We start from the raw sequence: 18,018 nt of genomic DNA, 5'->3' as shown, positions 1-18,018 counted from the left end.
GTCGGAGCCGGGACCAGAGAGCAGCCGGGCGCGCTGAGAAGGGCCGATCCCAGTGGCAAGGCTGGGCCGTGTCCGGGGCGCTGTTCACGGAGCTCAGGTGCTGCGCCCGGCACGGCACTGCCCAAGCTGGGTGCGGAGCGGCCGGGAGAGACGCGCAGCTCGATGGCCGGGGGGGGGGGTTTGCTTTGTTGGGGTCACTCGACCTGGCTCTAATTGCTGCCACGTTTGCAGCTGGCCCGGGGATGTGCGGGGAGCAGCCGGGAAGCGCAGGCACCTGCTGAGCGGTATTTTAAAACGCCGTGACTGGGCGCTCCAGCTCGGCTCCCTGTCCACACGGCAAAGAATCCGGCGCAGGGAACCCAGCGCGGAGCAGCGGCCCTACACCGGGTCCGGGCGTAGCCCCGCTGGGGACTTCCAGCGACCGGCCGGTGAAAGGCTTCGAACGGGCCGTCTATCGCCAGGGTCTGTCTACAGCCCCCTCCCCCCCCCCTGTACCCGCCCTTCCCCCTCCCTGTGTATGGACACACCCGGGCAGAAGGGGCTCTGAGTGCTCCCCACACACACAAACACCGGTAATGGCACATAACAGGCGGGTGTGTGTGGGTCTCTCGCACAAACATACACAACACGTGTGCAGAACAAATGTGGGTGAGAAACACACCCACCACCGACTGAAATACAAATCCCTGGGGAATCACCCGCCCCCAATTTTAATTATACAATTAATGTCTAAGTAGAGCGGTTGGGTGTGTGAAATAACATAGGCACGTTCACATTAAATCCAGGTAAGTGGCACACACCACACGCACATCTGAAACACGTTACACACACGTGCTACATACATACCAACAGGAATATTGATTCTCTCAATAGCGCCAGGTCCCGTCCCCTCACCCCGCAGACAGACAGACACACACAATTCGCTGTTAATCGTCTCCTCCTCGGGCCAACGAAGCGTGAGGGGAACCAACTTCCTGCCAAGCCCCAGACTGGGCGCGGGAACCAACTCAGCCAGGCAACCCGCGCAACGAACCTCCCTGGGCCCGGGGCTGGGCTGGCACCAACCCGCTCCCCGGCTCGCCCGGGTTTTCCTTCTACCCAGCGAGGCCCCCAGGGACCCTCTGAAAGCGCCTTGGCCGGAGGCAAGAGCCGGCCCCACACGCCACAGCCCCTCTCCCAGGGCGCGGCGGCCGCGCAGCAAAGGGGGCTTTGCAGTTTGCACAAAACCCATCGCTCCTCTCCCGGAGTCCCACTGCCCCTTTCCCCCCGCTGGCTAACCCGCGAACCAGAGCAAAGGGGCTGGGAGCGCAGGGCCTGGCCCCGGAGCGGGGACTCAGAGCGGATTGCCGCTACACCGCGGAGCTGCGAGACAGCAGGTTTGCGCGCTTTATTCAAAACAATGACAACAGTGAGTGTGGCTCTGCTGATCGCAGGTGACTGTGCAAACAGCCCCGTGACTCACTCCCCCGGCCAGAAAGAGCCCAGGTTTCGCAGGGCCGGCAGGCAGAAAAACCAACCGCGCCCTATCACTGAAAGGGGAAAGTGAGCGAAGCATTCACACCGCACGGTGATCGGGGCAGGCGGAAAGGGAGTGACTGCGGCGTCACCTGAGAAGTGGCTTGTTTAGTCACCCCCTTTTCACCATGGCACCCAAACCGCCAAACAATCAAACAACAACATCCGGGCACCAGCATGAGATTTGCCCGCAATTTGCACTGTTCCGTCTGCTTCCCTGTTACTTCCTCGCCCCTTTGTCTGTCTGGTCTACTCGCACTGTCAACTCTTCAGGACAGAAATTAGATCTCTAAAAACTGAGGGTCGTACTGGGGCCCTGATCTGGGTGGAGGTCGCTAGGCTGCACTCTCTCTCTCTCTCTCACACACACACACACACACGGATATCTCGGGTCCCTCTCCAGAGTCCCTGGCTGCGGACTAGAAAGGCCTCTGAACGCCCAATCCTCGCTCCCCGCACTGGCACCACACGTTTGTAACACATCCTCAGAGGAACCAACGAGGTTTGACTGCAAGAATCAGCGGATCTCCTGGATTTAGGATCTTCCTCCCCATCCGCTCACCTCCCACACGCCGGCTTAGGCGTCCAGTCTAGTAAGTTCTGGTTAACTGATTGGCCTGCGCAGCACCGTGCACACGACTCGTGCCCCCCTCCGGCTCCCGCACAGTCCCGCGAACCCCCTTCTGCTCTCAGCCCCTCACTGAAAGGAACAGAACCAAACGAAACGTCATGAAGCCAGGCAGCCCAAGTATCAACAAACCCTGCCACCTGCTGCGGTCCAGCCCATGGTCTGGTTATCTGAGCCGCCCTCCCCCGGCCCCCTGGGACAGCCCAGTTTCAAAGAGCTGCTGTCTGCTCAATACCGAACTGGGCATACCCCAGCCAATGCCCTTTGTAACCTGCCCCTGCGCTAGAAGCTACATCCAGTGGGCGGTCCCCTGTGCCGCTCCTGGCACCTGGACCAACTGACCTTCCCCTCCTCAGGTCTCAGACACTCTCCGCAGCGGGATACCCGGAGCTCGTTCGGTGCATTCAGCCTGGAGGGCGGATAATATCCGGTCATTCTCTAGCGCCCATCATCCCCTGCCAGCCAAGGATCCCAAAGCGCGCCACGCCCAGGGCAGGCTCGGGCGTCTGACAGCACGTAGCTACACGCCCTGGCCGTCGAGGGCAGAGGGCTGCACGCCGCATCCAGCGGCGGGGGGAATCGAGGCACAAGGGCTGGAGTGATGCGAGCCGGGACGTGGCCAGGACGCACCAGGCAGAATTCCTGCCCCGGGCTGACTGCGAGCGGCCAGGGCCTGGGCTTTGCAGCGACCCTGGCAGGCCGGGGCAGGGACCCTCTGCTGCGGTGGGGGGAGAAGCCCGCCCGGAACCGAACCACTCAGCACCTCCCGCTCCACCCAAGCAAGGACCGGTTCTGAACCGCGCTGGGTGCAAGGGCGGGGGGTAGGCGCGGGAGAGAGGCTGTTTTGAAAGCAGGCGGCGATTACTTTGTATGGCCTCGGAACCGGCCTCAAGCAGCCAGCGAGGGTCCGAGCAGCTGCTCCGCAAAGGCGGGGAGCGGTGTTACGCTCAGACGAGTAGGGCAGGCTCTGAAAACGGGGGGGCGGGGCGCTATGCTGAGAGCCCTGCAGTGCCTCTCTCGTTTGGGGGAGCCGGTGCAAAACAGCACATGGCCCACATCCCTCTGTCCTGACTCCGATCCGCAGGGATCCCCCAGCACTTTACAATCCTGGACGGATATAAATAAACCCTAGGCAGGGGCACTTTCTTCCCCACTGAAATGCAGCCACCTTGGGGGGGGAGGGGGCGCAGCAGCTGCTTCCCAGCTGCACAGAATTACACCCCGGCCCGGACAGGAAAGGGAGCGGAACGCCTCATCCACGTGACACTCGGGGGGCAGGTGGGGAAGTGAAATGTGATTCTCAGAGCTGGGGCTTGGCCGGGACCAGGCGAATACTCCCTGGTACACAGCTACTCCTGGAGAGAGACCGCAGCTCAGGTAAGATAGATTTCAGGGGCCAGCACGATCAACTCCTCCTAGCCAGGTAACCTCCGCCAGAGACTCGCCGCGGGCAGTGGGAGTCACCTCTGGGGAAACGGGACCGGGTAGGCTCTGCAGGTTGGGGTGGGATTTCCCCACGGGCTCGCGGGTGACCTAGTTCTGCTCCCACTGAAGCCAAGGGACGCTTTGCTATTGCCTGTCATGGGAGCGGAGTCAGCCTTTGGCAATCCCACTCTCCGTTCTGTGCTCCGGCAACGTGTGGCCCAGAGCACCCAGGGCGCCGGAACCATGTTTAGAGTGGCGGTGGTGAGAGCCATTGAACCAAACTCGATACAGGGTTTACAGTGGAAACCACTTCAAGCCAGGGAGCACCAATGCAGAGCGCTGGGGCCTTGTTCAGAGTCATGTTACTACTGTTAAATGCCTTTCGTTCTCAGCAAATCTCTCTCATTCAGCAGAGCTGCGCGCACACACCCCGCAACAGAGGCCCAGCCTGGGTTTGTTTTACATGAACTCTCTGGGATGGTCGGTGTTAAATAAAAGCGCATCTGAACATTACTTCATCAGAAACAGCGAAGCGGATCTTCCACACCCTGCCCGGAAGCATTCACCTGGGGGTGGGAGGAATTCCAGCCCAATCCCCGAAGGGCAGCAGTTAGGGTAACCAGACAGCAAATGTGAAAAATCAGGACAGGGGGTGGGGGGTAATAGGAGCCTATATAAGAAAAAGACCCCAAGATCGTGACTGTCCCTATAAAATTGGGACATCTGGTCACCCTAGCAGCAGTGTCCTGACTAGAGAGGGCTGGGAATGAAGGGGCCCTCAGGATCAGCCCAGGGTAAAGCCACAGACACGTGATGCCGGGCACACGTTTGCGGAGTGTCCAGACTAGCCTGTACAAACGTGTTAGCTTCCTCCACTGAACTGTCAAACTAAGGAGCTGGAGGGGGGGGGGGGAACTCTAGCTGCAATCAAGCCCTGAGCCATAACTGTTGCTGCAGCAGCGCTAGGAGGCTGAATGAAACCAGACTCACCATAAACATGAACAAAATTAACGTGTTGAAGATTCACGGTTAAAGCTCTCTCCCATCTCTGGAGCCCCCTGCCTTCTACCCTGAGAGGGTCACACGAGTCATGCCGCCCGAGAAAGGGGTTCCGAATCAGATCCAGTATTCCCCAGGGGAATAAAAACCACATACTGCGCTGTGCCAGACACTGTCACCGCTGTCTCTGTCACGCAGAGTCCGAGAATCCGAGAAACAATTAGCTACAGGTTACTCCAGACACCCCGGTGATACCAACGCTCCTCTATGGTCCATATAATCATGGGAGGAAAGTAAATGAAAAACACAAATGCCAAAATAACTTGTTTTCTTACACACCATCTACCCCCGGACACCTTTCAGAGACCTGACAAATTGAGGGGCGGGGGGGTTGATTTGGACATTAAGTAGGCCAGGCAGGCACTCATCATAAGAGAAAGATCTCGCTTAGGTTTCTGGCCACAACTTCTCCTCCCACCGTTGCCATTCAATATGTTGGTTATCACCTGGCTGCCAGCCGGCTCCCCAGAGGGGGCTGCGCGCATGTAGATCAGTAATCCCACTGATTTCAAAGGAACGACTCACGCGAGTAAAGTTCATCACACCCACCCACGAGAGTTTGCGGGATCGGGGCCACAGTTTAGGACATTCTTTGAGACCATTGGAATAAAAAGCACGGTGGGCATGTAAAATATCACCACGTGTCATTGTTTTCCCCAGAGCCAGCCCTGTTACAAGACCCTTTGCCACCAGTTGTATCCCCAGCCCAGCTCCCAGCTGCTACCCCTAAGGTACAAATCACCAGCCCTCTCCCAACACGCGAGGATGCGGTGACTGTTTTGCGTGCGGCTCTTGTACAAGCCTTGGGTGTCCCCGTCCTCCTGGGGGCAGACGGCAGTGGGCTGGCCAAGCTGAGCGGGGGGATGCAGAGCCAGGGGCTTGCACCCAGACTCCAAACCCAGCTGTGGGTCTGGACATGCTCACTGATCGGACTAAGGACCCCCGTCCTCACTCCCCACGTGTTGGGTGCCTTCAATCGCTGGTGCGCTTCGATTCAATTCTACTGTAAAAATGCCCCTCTCGCTGTTCCGGGTCTCACTCCTTGTAAGCGGAGTCGAGAGTGTTTTCCTCAAACAGGTCGGGCTTGAAGCCCCGATCCACCGGCTGTGGGTTTGGTTTTTTTTTTTTTTTAACGTACCATCAAAGATGTTGCAAGCTGTTTGAGGGCTGGAACACAGAACTTAGGGATGCCTTAAAAACGGAGTCTACTTAACTATTGCAGTTACTAAACTCTGCAATTTACCTTCTTTTGCAAGAGCGGGGATAGTAAATACTGTCCTGACACATTTCACACCCCAGACGGAGAAAAGAGGCAGCATGAATCGAGCTAACGCCTTTAAGTTTTGTTGTTGTTTAAATATCGCCCTATGCAACTCCAGTTCATACAACGAAAGAAACAGAAGCCAGTGGAAATCAACCTGCGCAAATACCTGGGGCTGGGGGGTGTCTCTGACTGCTTGTGATAGGGACAGCTGAGAAACGAGAGTTTCTTCCTAAGGGAGAAGTTTGGGTTTCTGATGATTTGCTGCTAGCAGGGCCCTGGGCGCTAAACATGTAGGGGGGAGAGAGAGATCCCGACTGTGTCCCGGGGTGAGGGCAGCCCCTTCCAGGGTGCCAGGAAAGGCTGCAAAGACCCACCCCCAGGCCGAGGAAGTGGGGTGGGAGTGAGAGCGGCGCGCAGGTTGCGAGGGGAGGAAGGCCCAGGAAGGGACAGAGACAGGTCTAGCAGGGACCGGAGATCCATGCGCCCCAACCGTCCCCACCACGAGTCAGGTGATCGCGATGCGGTTTTAGGTTCAGGAGCCGCAGCTACAGTCCTCCCCAGGAGCGCAGCGCGCTTTCCCGGAGCCGGCTCCCCCCCGGGAGCACTGTCCGCGCTGGGCATGTCCTGCTCCGCGTGAGAGGCTAAGGGCGGTTTGAATTTACCCCTTGTCTGCCCTGCAGCCGGGGTCACGGGCGGGTTAGTGCCGGCCAGTCCCCCGCAGGTCTGCCGGCCCGGAGAGGCGGCGGCATGAAACCATCGCTACCCCCAGCCTGCAGGGCAGCGATCCCGGAGCCAGCCACACGAATGAATAGTCGGGAGCCTCCAGCATGACAGGGCTCTACCCCCTCCCCTAAGGCGCCGGGTCCGGCCTGGCCCTGCTCTTCCGCCGCTTCCTCTCGGTGTATTCGTTTAAGCGAAGTCAGAGGCTCCCGAAAAACGGGTTTTGCAGGATTTCCCCGTTTGCACTTGCGTGGAAATGGGAGGCTATTTCCAGCGGCCGGGGCCAGGGCTTACGGCTGGGTGTGTGTGGGGGAAGAAGCATCTCCCCCCATGATCCTTAAGGAATAAACGGCCTGGGGCCCCATCCCCAGCCTAGGCGCACTGCCCGGGGTCCCGTCCATTTCCAGCTACCCCGCAGCTGCGCCAGGGGCCAGCGCCCGATTCCCCCGGCTCAGGCTCCTGCGCAGCCCCCAAGGGAGCGCGCTAGGCCCCAGCCCTGCCTGCCTCCCTCCCTCCCCCCCCCCCGAACGCCCCTGCGCAGGGGCAGGCTGGGCGCGCGGGGTTTGGGCAGCTCTCTGCGCTCCGCGGACCCGCCGCTGGCAGTGCCCAAAGCCGGGTTAGTCCCTGCTGCCCGGGCGAGCCCAGGGGCTCTCCTGCTGGCTGCAGGGCCACGGGGCGCGTGGCAATGTCCCCCAGGCGCAGGAAAGCACCAGGCTTTGGAGAGGCTGGTTCTAACCAAGGGACGGTGCCTCTCCCCCCAGCGGAGACGGGTTCCCTGCAGGGGGCAGATCCCCCAGACAGCTCGGCTACCCGCTCCCGTTCTGTGCTGGATTCACCTGCCCGGGGCCGGGCGGCCTAGTTCTCAGCGGCCCGGGACACCCCGCTTGTCGCGGTGACTAGTGCGTAACGCGCCTGACCTTGGGAGCCACAAGTCCTAGCGCTTCGATTGCACAGCGAGGCAGCGTTTACACGGGTCGGCTGGGGGAGGGGGGTCGAACTGTCTTTATACACCCGCCTCATCCATCCATTCCTGGGACACTCAGGGACAAGCCCCTCCCAGGCGGCTGGGCGCTTCGCCCTGCTGCTAACACGCCGAGCCGCCCCGCGGGGCCTACAGGGGCCAGCCTGGGTGTCATGAAACCCCACACACCCGCCAGCAACTAGCTAAAGGGAGCCGATGTCCTGGTCTCTTCCTTAGAGTACACTCGTGCCGCTACCTTGGGGTTTTAGATAATTAGCGCAGGCCCCGCCTTGCTCCTGGAGAAAAATCCCCTTCCGGACAAGTCCGGAGTCTGCTGGGAGTTCAGGAGTAGTAACTAACTTCCACGGCCTGGCAGGAGAGGGGGCCACCCACGGGGACAGTCCCCACCACCCGGCCCAGTGTCTCTGGGAGCTGCAGGGTGCCTCGGGCCCACCGACTGGCCCTGCAGTTATAGGTGTGGGTTGCAGGTGAAAATGTCCCAGCAACACGCCCCTGGGGCCAGTCGTGCAGCTGAAGCATGGAGGAGAGCAGCACTCCGGGCTCGTTCACACCAGGGGGAATCCGGAGTCACTGGAGCGACTTTAGCAGAGTCACTCCGGATTTACTCCGGTGGCACCGAGACCAGAATCTGCCGCTTCTCCCTCTTAAAACGAACGGTCCTGCGCTAGTGACAGTGGGCCACAACCCTACAACTCCGGACTCAAGCGGGGCTTGTCCCAAGCAAGTCTTCATCCTCCCCCTAGGCTGCTACCAGGAGCCTCGCCCAGCGGGTGGGAGCGAGCCGAGCGCTGGCCAGCCTGCCTTCCAGGGAAACACACACAAGTCCTGGACCGGGCCCTTTGCTACTCCGGGTAAGGACAAACCGGCCCTACGCACCAGGCCCCGTTTACACAGCGAGTCTGCAAACCGAATCTGCCCTGTAAAGACACAAACTGCCGAAGGGAGCCAGATCCCTGGATTCAGAGCTGGACTCGGAGATCCCCGCCAGCCGGGCTCGGCGGCAGAGCAGGTCTCCTACCTGAAATAATCCATTTTACAGAAGATCTCCTTGTTCTTGATGTAGCAGCTGTTCTGCTGGCGCAGGGAGGTCCGGCACACCGAGCACTCCAGGCAGCGCACGTGCCAGATCAGGTTGTTCACCTGGGACAGACAAGGGGCCTCTGTGAGCTGGGCTTGGGGCCAGGCATGGACCCTCCTGCTCCTCCCCAGCAAGTCCACCCGGCCACCCACCGAACTGGTCCCCGCTCCCCAAGGCAGGGCCCCATCCCGCCCTGCCCGGCGCTCACCTTGAGGAGGTACCTGTCCAGGATCTCCAGGCCGCAGCTGGAGCAGACGTTCTTGCCGGCGGAGGGGATGGAGGAAGAGGAGGAGGAGGAAGGCGGGGAGCAGACGGACGGGGTGGACGGGGTGCTGGGAGCCGAGCGGACATCTTCCTTATCCAGGGTGCTGGGCAGCGTCTCTCCGTCAGACTGGGACTGCGGAGAAAGCACCCCGAAGCGGTCAGCCAGGGAGTCCCCAGCGCCCCTCGGGGGTCCCATTCCTCCCCCGCGTGGGGCTCCTGCCGGGATCTAGCAGGACCGAGCAGCAGAACCCCAGAGCCACCCCCTGCCCTGTGATTAATACCCCCAAAGCCCGGCTCTGGAAGAGGGAGCCGCCCCATCTCCCTGCCCTCCGCAGGGCCAGTCCAATGGGGCCAGGGTTAAAACCCGGGGCCCGGGCCAAAGGAGTGGGAACAGCGCGCACCAGAGCCCGCTCCTCTGGAAGTCAGCGGCAAAGCTTCCGTGGGAGCCGGATGAAGCCCTACGTGCCACCGGGGAGCTGGGGCAGCGGGTTGGCCGGTGCGCCCTGGCTGGCCGCTGCGCTCAGACCTTCGCCAGGTCCCGGGGCGCGCCGGCGGTTCTGCGGAGCCCGGCGCTGACAGCTCGCTCTCCTTTGGAGAGTTGCCGTCCGCTGTAGGTGCTGCCCCATGACAGGGGTAGGTGCCTGGGCGCCCCAGCTATCCTGGCTCCCAGGAGCTCGCTACCTCCCACCCAGCTGCCCTGCAGCCTTACCATGATCTGGGGGTGCTTGCTGTCCAGGCAGCGGGAGCTTCCCTTGGAGAGGGGGCCGTCCTGGGCCATCACCTTGAAGGAGAGAGCGGGAGAGATTGGCTGGGGTTCTGCCCGCCTGGGCTTCATGGCACCCTATATAAACCAGCTCAAAACAATAAATAAGAACTTTCTAGTGGCCATTTAAATCCTTTGCAACAAAAGCTGCGTCTCTTTAATGAAGCAATTTGAATGTGGATTGAATTCTCTCCCTGCCTGCACTTAACCCGGGCCTCTTGAAGTAATCGCTCGGTTCCCATGCGAGCCAAGGCGCTGAAAAAACACAAACTACCTGCAATTAGAAATTGCCGTAAATGCCCAAGATAAGAGGTATCCAGAGTGTCAATTCCAGCTGTCAATCAGGGAATCCATCAGGCCACCCAAAGAATTGCAAATTTGATTTTTTTAATGGTAGTAATTAAAAATCGAAATTCTTCCCCCCGCGCTCTGAAACGCAGAATGCAGCAGAAAGCGCCTGGATTGAAAATCCTCCCCATTCAAGTGAGGGGAAAAAAACAAACACACTTTCTGCTTCCAGGTCTGGGCTTTAAAAACCAGCCCGTCTGCAGCTGATATTTAAAGCGCACAGAGGGCAGCAATTTTTGGATTCCTCGCCTCTCGTCTCCCCCCCAAGCCCGGCCCATTTGCGGTTATTAAGCCCCTATTCAGGCAGACAATGCCCAGCGCTTCCTCCTGATTTGCCTCTGTCTTTGCTAAATCGCTTTTTTCGAAATTCCTGAGCCATTTGCATAAACGTGCGGGGCTCGGCGGGTCGGTGCAGGCTCTGTCTCCTCGCCCGGCGCTCACCTTCCAGCCCCTGGGCACGGAGCCACTCGCAGCTCCTCCGAAGCCGGGCGGGGAGAGCAAACGAATAGAAGCCAGGATCAGCCCCCCGGGCCCCAGGCTCCCCTGCCCCGCTCCTCGCTCACCTTCCCCGCTGGGGCGCCGGCGTCCAGGGGCTGGCTGCCCGGGCGGAGCGGGGCCACCGGCTCATTCTTCCAGTACATGAACAGGGCGGCGCGGCCAGAGAGACGCGTCCCGCTCGGAGCAGGGACTCGGAGGGTCCAGCACTCGGCTCTTCCTCCTCCCGCTGCGCTCGCCCCGGGAGCTCAGGGGGTCCAGGGCCCTGCCCCGCCGGGGAAGGCCGGAGGCGGGCGCGGGGCTGGAGGCGGCGGCGCTGGCTGGGCTGGAGCTGCCGGGAGAAGTTTCTCCAAATTCTTCCTTCCACTGTCCCCGGCGGGCAAGACGCGCGGCCGGGCAAGAGCAGGGTCCGCCCCGCGCCTTCTCCAGGGCAGCCCGGCGGGGGGTGAGCGGGACGCCGGCGCCGGGGCAGGAGGCCGCGGGCAGCGCTAGGCAGCCGGGGAGCCTTGACCCCTAGGGCCCGTTAGACTCCCCAGGCCAGGCAGCGCTGCGAGCCGTCTGGAGTTCTCGGCAGTCCGCCGAGGGGCCGCCGAGCCGGGCGCTAGCCCCACCTCCGCTCGCCCTCTGCGCCCTGGGCGGGGCGGCCACCTGCAGGGGCAGCGGGCCGGGCACAGACACGTGGCGCCGGCTCAGGCGCGGGGACTGGCCCTGGCGGGGGCAGGGGACTGCTCGCTGAGCCTTGGTCCCATAGGAGCTGCCGCCCTGACGGGCTCCGGCCCGGGGCCCGCTCAGCCAGCAGCCAGCCGGCGGGCACCGCCGCCCTTGGGAGACCGGAGAGGACTGCGCGCTCCCGCGCGTCTCCCCAGCATTATAGGAGGCGAGGGCTGGAGGTGACGGGGAGGGGCCCGGAGGGTTCTGCTCCTCTCTCCTCCTAGCTCGTAGGGAGCCAGCGCAGAGGCGGGGGAGTGACCTTACCTTTGTTCCCAGGGCCTGGGGGCTACCGCCGCCCCCTTCTGGGGCCTTGCGCAAGGCCCTGGGCTCCCAGCAGCCAGCCCGGCCCTGCGGGGAGGCCCGTTCATTTCTAGGGAGCTGCACCAGAGAGGAATTTGTCTCTTCGGTCCTGACCCCCCTGGAAAGCAGCGAGAGGGCCGCTAAAGAGAGAGGTGCAGTGTGGCTACCTCGCCAGGGGGGGGGGGGATAGCCCTGAAGGGAGCTGGACAAAGAGAAACTACCCACCCCCGTCAGTGGTTCTGTTACAATAGGTTCCCAAAGCGCCCCGGGGCGCGGGCTGTAAAAAGGCGCCCTAAGGAGAGACCGTGCGCTCGCCGGTACTGAACGGGAAACAACTCTCTGTGCAGCCGGCCTACAGCCAGGTGCCCATGGGCCCGGCTAAGGGCCCGTTTAAAAGGGGGCTCCTGGGGTATTGCCGATTCTCACTTCTTTCAAACCAACTGGCTCAAGCGTGATTAATGCTGTTGCGGAAGCAGTTAGTCTGTTCATTAGATGATGCTAAATAAGTGAGCAACAGCCTCTCACACTCTTCATTAAATTGTGGTGTTAGTTTCCAACAAGGATTTACTGAAGCAACTGTAGCCTTTTCCGTACACAAAAATTGCAGCAGTTTAACTACAAAATTGGTCTGTCATTTGATTCAGTTTAACCAGTGCAAATCCCCGGTGTGAACGCGCTTACATCAATTTACCAGATACAACTACATTAGTTTGCGGCATCTTCAGACCAAAGGAAGAGCATCTAGGCAAGGTGGTTGCAGCAACGTAACAATGAATCCCCCACACACTTACTTTTAATGACATCGGTAGAATTCTCCTGTGTAGACAAGGCCCCAGGAGTTACTCATTTAACCCAACCTTTCCAAACTTGGGGGCTGGAGGGCTACGGTCAGACACCTGCAGCTTGATTAGAGCCTGAGCTCCACCCCATTGAACTGAAACGGGTTTGAAACCAATTTGGTTAAACAGGTGCTAGTCCACGTGCACACACTCCTTTTGGTTTAAGTGGTTTACTGCAGCTTAATTTAAACCAATTCCTTTATACAGTGATGTGAAACGGCAGTGCGCCTGGTTTAAATCACAAGAAGCGGGGGCACGCAGGGGCTGGCAGCAATGTAATGACATTGGTTTAAAATCACACCTTTAGTTAACCCCCTGCAACTTTCTTGTGTAGACAATGCCTACAACTCCCAAATAAGGGGCCTGCTTTTCAAAGGCACTGAAGTTTTCACTGAACTTTAAGAGACTTTTCTAATAATAGGCTAATAGCATGTCTCCATGTCTGTTTCAATGGCAGCTCCCCCCTGAACAAATATGGGGACATAAGCCCCACTCCTTCAAAACACTTAATCTTCCATATAGATAACATTCAGCATTAAAGCAGCACCACTGCCCTACTTTACTGCTTTGTGGAGAGGGGTTATTTTGCTACTTTACTATCTGCTTAGTTACCTAACTTCAGGCGCCCCCGTTTGAAGCTGGTGGATTTTGTTGATTTCTGCTAGGAGAACATTCACATTGGAAAGGAGACAGCCCCAGCCTGGCAGCACACCAGTTAGCTTTTCCATTGCAGTTGTATCTAGCAATCTTGGTTTAAAAGGGTTTCATTAGTAACCTGATCATTCTAGAGCAGAGAACCAGCAGCAGTTCCACCATGAAGTAATTCTAGGGAAGTAACCTGAGATGATGAAAGCTAGAGATGGATACTCGTGGTTATTCATTTTGACAGCTAAATTGGTAAGCAAGAGGGAAATCAGATGAAAGTCATTTTAGAGTAAATACAAGACATTACATTTAAACATTCGGGTTGTGACAAAAACTGAGGGGAACCAAGAAAATTCAAACGTAAGATTAATAGTCCACCCTTCCCTCAGCCCTTTGGGCCTCTCCACAATGACCTGACAGAAGGATAAAGTGGCAGCAGGAGCAGAGACAAGTGCAAAGGAACCAGCGCTGGAAAGAACAACTTAAGCCATTTCTCCATACTTACGGGTTCTGAATTAGCTGGGAATTCTTCAGAAAAGGAATGAGAAAATGTGGAGAAAATAAAGAAACTGTCTGCTCAGGACACAGCAATGAGACATGGGGTTGTATTAAGGAGATAAAGAATAATGCAGTATTAGAATGGCCATAACATAAAAACAATGGCTAACTGGAGTTTTTTCTGTATTCGCTGTTGCTGTCTATGGAAATCAGGAGTGGACTCAGCGCAGAGAGCGGAGCTCTCCAATTTAAGCCTGGTTTACACTACAAAGTCAGGTCAATGTAAATCACCATGCATCAACCTAGTTACGCAGGTGTCTACACTCAACTATGCCTCCCACTGTTGTAAGTGTCCTATTAGGGCAACGCAGTAACACTACCTCCTGGAACGGTGTTGAACTGTAGTCAATGTGCTGTGGTCAATGCAGTGCGAGTGTAGATACCGTGTGACCCAAGTCAACCCCAACAGTCCTCCTGCAGCTGTCCCACAATGCCTGACAGTGGCTGCTCTGTGACAGTGACAATTGTGAACTTCACTGCCCAGGAGTCATGGAAACCAGGCGCCACCCTCCTCCCTAGAAACTTCCCCGGGTATTTTTTAAATGCCTTTTCCTGATCGTTCACCTTGGTGAGCACACCTAACAGCTCTCCCTTATTGTATGCAACTGCCCAACCAACCAGGCCAGCTGCACGCTCCAAGTGGGCTCCTGTCTGGAGTAGACATGAGATACTGGATCTCCTGGACCTGTGGAGAGAAGAGACTGTGCAGGCACAGCTACAGACCAGCTGTCGAAACGTGGACATCTATGAAAAGATTGCCCAGGGCATGCAGGAGAAGGGGTATCACAGGGATCAGCGGCAGGGCTGCAGGAAAGCAAAAGAACTGAGGCAGGTATACCATAAGGCCAGGGAGACCAACAGTCAATCTGGTGCTGACCTACCTCTTTCACAATGAGCTGCATGCCATGCTTGGTGGAGACTCCACCAGCACCTTGCAGACCACCATAGATACCTCTGAGGAGCCTGAGAGACAGACCCTGCCCTGAGCAGTGAGAAGGCAGAGGAGGATGAGGGACCTGTGGCAGGGGGCTCCAGCTACGCAGTGAGCCAGGGTCTTTTGGAGATTCCACCACAATATAGCCAGTCCCACCAGCCAAGCATGGATGAGCCCAATGAAGAGGAAAGTACCTCGGGTAAGTGTGTGCGTGCATGCTCTCTCACAGTGTTTAAACCGGACGATGATGTCTGGCCCATCCCCAAGTTAGCAGGACACAGGTATCTGCTTGTCATTGCTTTACTTGTATGAGAAGAGGTGGAGGTAGAACAAAAGGTAGTTACCTGCTTTTCATTCCCCTGTAGGGTTAGGCGGGGCATGTGAAGCAGTGTTTACATACATAGGGATGTCCCTTGTATCCTCCTGAGAGGTCTTGATGAATCTTTCCTAGAGATACTCTGCAGTCTTCTCCCAAAGATTTCTAGGGATGGCTGCCTTATTTCTTCTTCCACAGTAAGACGCTTTCCCACGTCACTCCGTGATTAGTTTGGCAGGCACCACTGCAGGAAACAGTCTAGTGGAAAATGGTTAGAAGCCACTCTGGGGCACCAGCACAGTTCTTTGTGCCTTTGGAGTGAGGTAGTAGCTAAAATCACCACTGTCACGGATCCACTGGGTCAGTGTTATGGAACAGTCTCTGGGAGGAACCTTTTCAGTGTGCCAGCTCCATTAGGGGTCTTACTCTTCCTCCAGGGTGAGCCACTGGACCTTTGGTCCTTCAGCACCCAGGCTTCACACCAGGAGATCCATTCAGCACATCCAATTGAAACAGACCCCTGAGGGAGACTTGTACAATCGCAGGGAGCAATGCACCTCCTCCGTCAGCATCTGCAGTGATGCCCAGCCAGATTGGTCAAATAGAAGAGTTTATTAGTCCACTGGAACACAGCACAGGAAGTCCTTGGTTAGCACAGAGTACAGTGGAGTCGCATCATAGGCGCATTTAACTTACGCAATTTTAACTATACGCACTCGGCAAAACTAAAAAAAAAGAGAAAAATAATTTAAATACTGTACCTGTAGTGCGGGCGATTCCGCCCGCCATTCCACTCAATGAGCGTTTGACTATACGCGATTTTTGCCTTACGTGCTGACCTCAGAACCTAACCCCCGTGTAAGATGTGACTCCCCTATAAAGAAAGTTACAGCATAGTCCATCCTGGTCGGCACAGAACCCAAAGCCCTGTCCCTCTGATCTCTCTTTTCCCAATGCAGGTGTACCCCCAGAAGCCCTTAGCAGCCAACCTTACCCACCCCCCAGCACCTCCTCAGTCCTTTGTTCCCCAGCTGGACAAACACTGCTGGGCTTTCTGCTTAGAGGTGGGCCATCCATGGTCAGTGGTTGCTAAGTATCAGAGTCATGGTGATTGGATTTGTCATAGTCTTCTCAGATGCTCCATTGATTTGGGATCTAAGTTCCAGACAGCTAGGAACCATTCACACCTGTGTCTCTGAGCCTCTGCACAGGGCAAACGATCCTTTCTACCCCCTAGAACACATAGGGGGAAACTGAGGCACAATGGATTAATTAAAAAAATTACAGAAAATCCCACTCCATCACAACCACTGCTTGTGGAGAATAGTGACATGCTCAGAACCATTGCCCTGTACTTGGACCCATGGAAATAGGGGCTGGATTTTATTGTTTTATGCAACCAAACAATTATGGCCTCATTTCCCTGCTCCTCGCTCTCTTGGCAGGCCATACTGACCACCGCGGTGACAGTACAGTGGTGCTGTGCAGAGGTGCTTCAAAGTTGAAGTGGCAATAAGCATGTCTTATTTAAACCTCTAATGAGCCTAAGGGTAGGGAGTTCTGAAAATTATCTTTTGCCTTCCACTGTGACTGTAAATCCAATGATAAATCTGGGTTATCCATAGGTGCTGCCATTGCAACCAGGTGGGGTGGCCCCTCTACACCGATGGAATGCCTGACCCTGACGTGGAGGAGAAAGCAGCAGACTAGGGAGGACATGCTCTTAGAGACCCTGCAAGCCAGTGCTGCATCAGCCCAGAGGGTGTGGAAAGTAGATACCAGACAGCCTGGAGAGGGAGGGCGTGGACAGGAGAAAGGCCCAGGTTCTCAGCAGAAAAAGAACAGGGAGATGCACCAGGAGAAAAAGGGGCTTCTCAGGAGCAAATGCAGAAGCTGCAGACTCTTGCTGACCTACAGGTCCAAAAGTCACAGGCTGGCCTCTCTTTGCAGTCAATGGAGAACTCCATGCCAGCACCTCCCTATACCACCCCCACCCCCCCCCCCATATCTCCCATGGCATCATCGGCCACATCCCTACCCCTACTGCCGCAGGCTGGGGGGACAGCAAGGAAAACCACAGCTTCACATACACTGACCTGTGAGAACCATGGTTGGCGTATGCAGGGCACAAAAGGACACACGTTTTCTCTCATTCTATTGTTAAAGTTTTGGTCCGTTAATGTATTTGATGTCTTGTTTTTTAACTGCTCATTATTATTTGGCCCTGTTTTTGGTACTCAGATGTTTCGTTTTTGGAAATGAATTTCATCTTTATTACTAGCAGAATGCCTAGTGCTACTCGAAGCACACAGTTTCTTGTAACAGAACAGGACCCCAGAGCACACACGGTCAGTAAATGTACAGCAAGCCCTGCATAATTCAGAGGTTCATTAGAAGGCAGTGAGATTCACAGACAACTCCTAACCACCCCCGCAGAACTTCAGGGCCAGGCAACGCACTCACCTACACAACATAGTACTGTGGTTGATAAAGTGCTTTTCCAAGGCTGCATGGCTCTGGGTCGAGCTCTTCTAATGGCCCTTCTGTTGGGCTGTTCACAGGCAGCCAACAGCCACTCCATCTCCACCCCAGCAGCAACTTCTCCCCTTTTGCTTCACAGATTTTACGCAGGCTGCAATGGACAGCTGTAACTAGTGCGATATTTTTCCCACTGTGACCTAATCTAGTTAGTAAACTCCACCAGCATCCCTTCAATCTACCAAAACTGTATTTAACGGTCATGCTGCACCTGCTGAGCTGGTAGTTGAATCTTTCCTCGGAGCCATCAAGGTATACATATATCAGTGTACAGCTTCATGAGCCAGGGAAGCAAGGGGTAGACCCGCCCCCCCCCCCCCCCCGGCCAGTCACTATTGGCTTTGACAATGGTAATCCACCGATCAGGGAAAAAAGGCCTTTCTTGCAAGTTTCCTAACAGTTCTGGGTTCTTAAAGATGCAAGCGTCATGCACCGTTCCTGACCAGCCCACACTGGTATCAGTGCAACATCCCCAGTGATCCACCAAAGCTTGCATACCTATAGAAAATTAGCCCCTTCTATTGATGTATGCTGTGGTGAGTTGGTCAGGGCCAAAATAGGGATGTGTATGCTGCCTCTCAGGAACCCCATAGCTGTAAATCCATCCATAATGCCCTGCACAGTGCCAAGAGTCAA

At 56.8% G+C, this 18,018-nt stretch overlaps 1 protein-coding gene across 1 annotated transcript in view; it reads right to left on the bottom strand.

Moving 5' to 3' along the window:
- The window catches only part of LHX6 (LIM homeobox 6), a 38,114-nt gene extending 27,427 nt beyond the window's left edge, over nt 1-10,687 (bottom strand). Inside the window, exons 1-4 of the mRNA XM_065418851.1 lie at nt 10,610-10,687; nt 9,645-9,716; nt 8,880-9,068; nt 8,612-8,733 (exon numbers count right to left, since the gene is read on the bottom strand). Of these exons, the coding sequence (XP_065274923.1) occupies nt 8,612-8,733; nt 8,880-9,068; nt 9,645-9,716; nt 10,610-10,687 (461 nt within the window). The remainder of the gene's footprint in view (nt 1-8,611; nt 8,734-8,879; nt 9,069-9,644; nt 9,717-10,609) is intronic.
- Between the last annotated feature and the right edge of the window lie 7,331 nt (nt 10,688-18,018).

This window comes from Emys orbicularis, chromosome 18 (genome assembly GCF_028017835.1).
Source record: "Emys orbicularis isolate rEmyOrb1 chromosome 18, rEmyOrb1.hap1, whole genome shotgun sequence".
Lineage (NCBI taxonomy): Eukaryota > Metazoa > Chordata > Testudines > Emydidae > Emys > Emys orbicularis.
The sequence above is the reverse complement of the archived record's forward strand: the minus strand, read 5'-3'. Positions and strand labels throughout refer to the sequence as shown.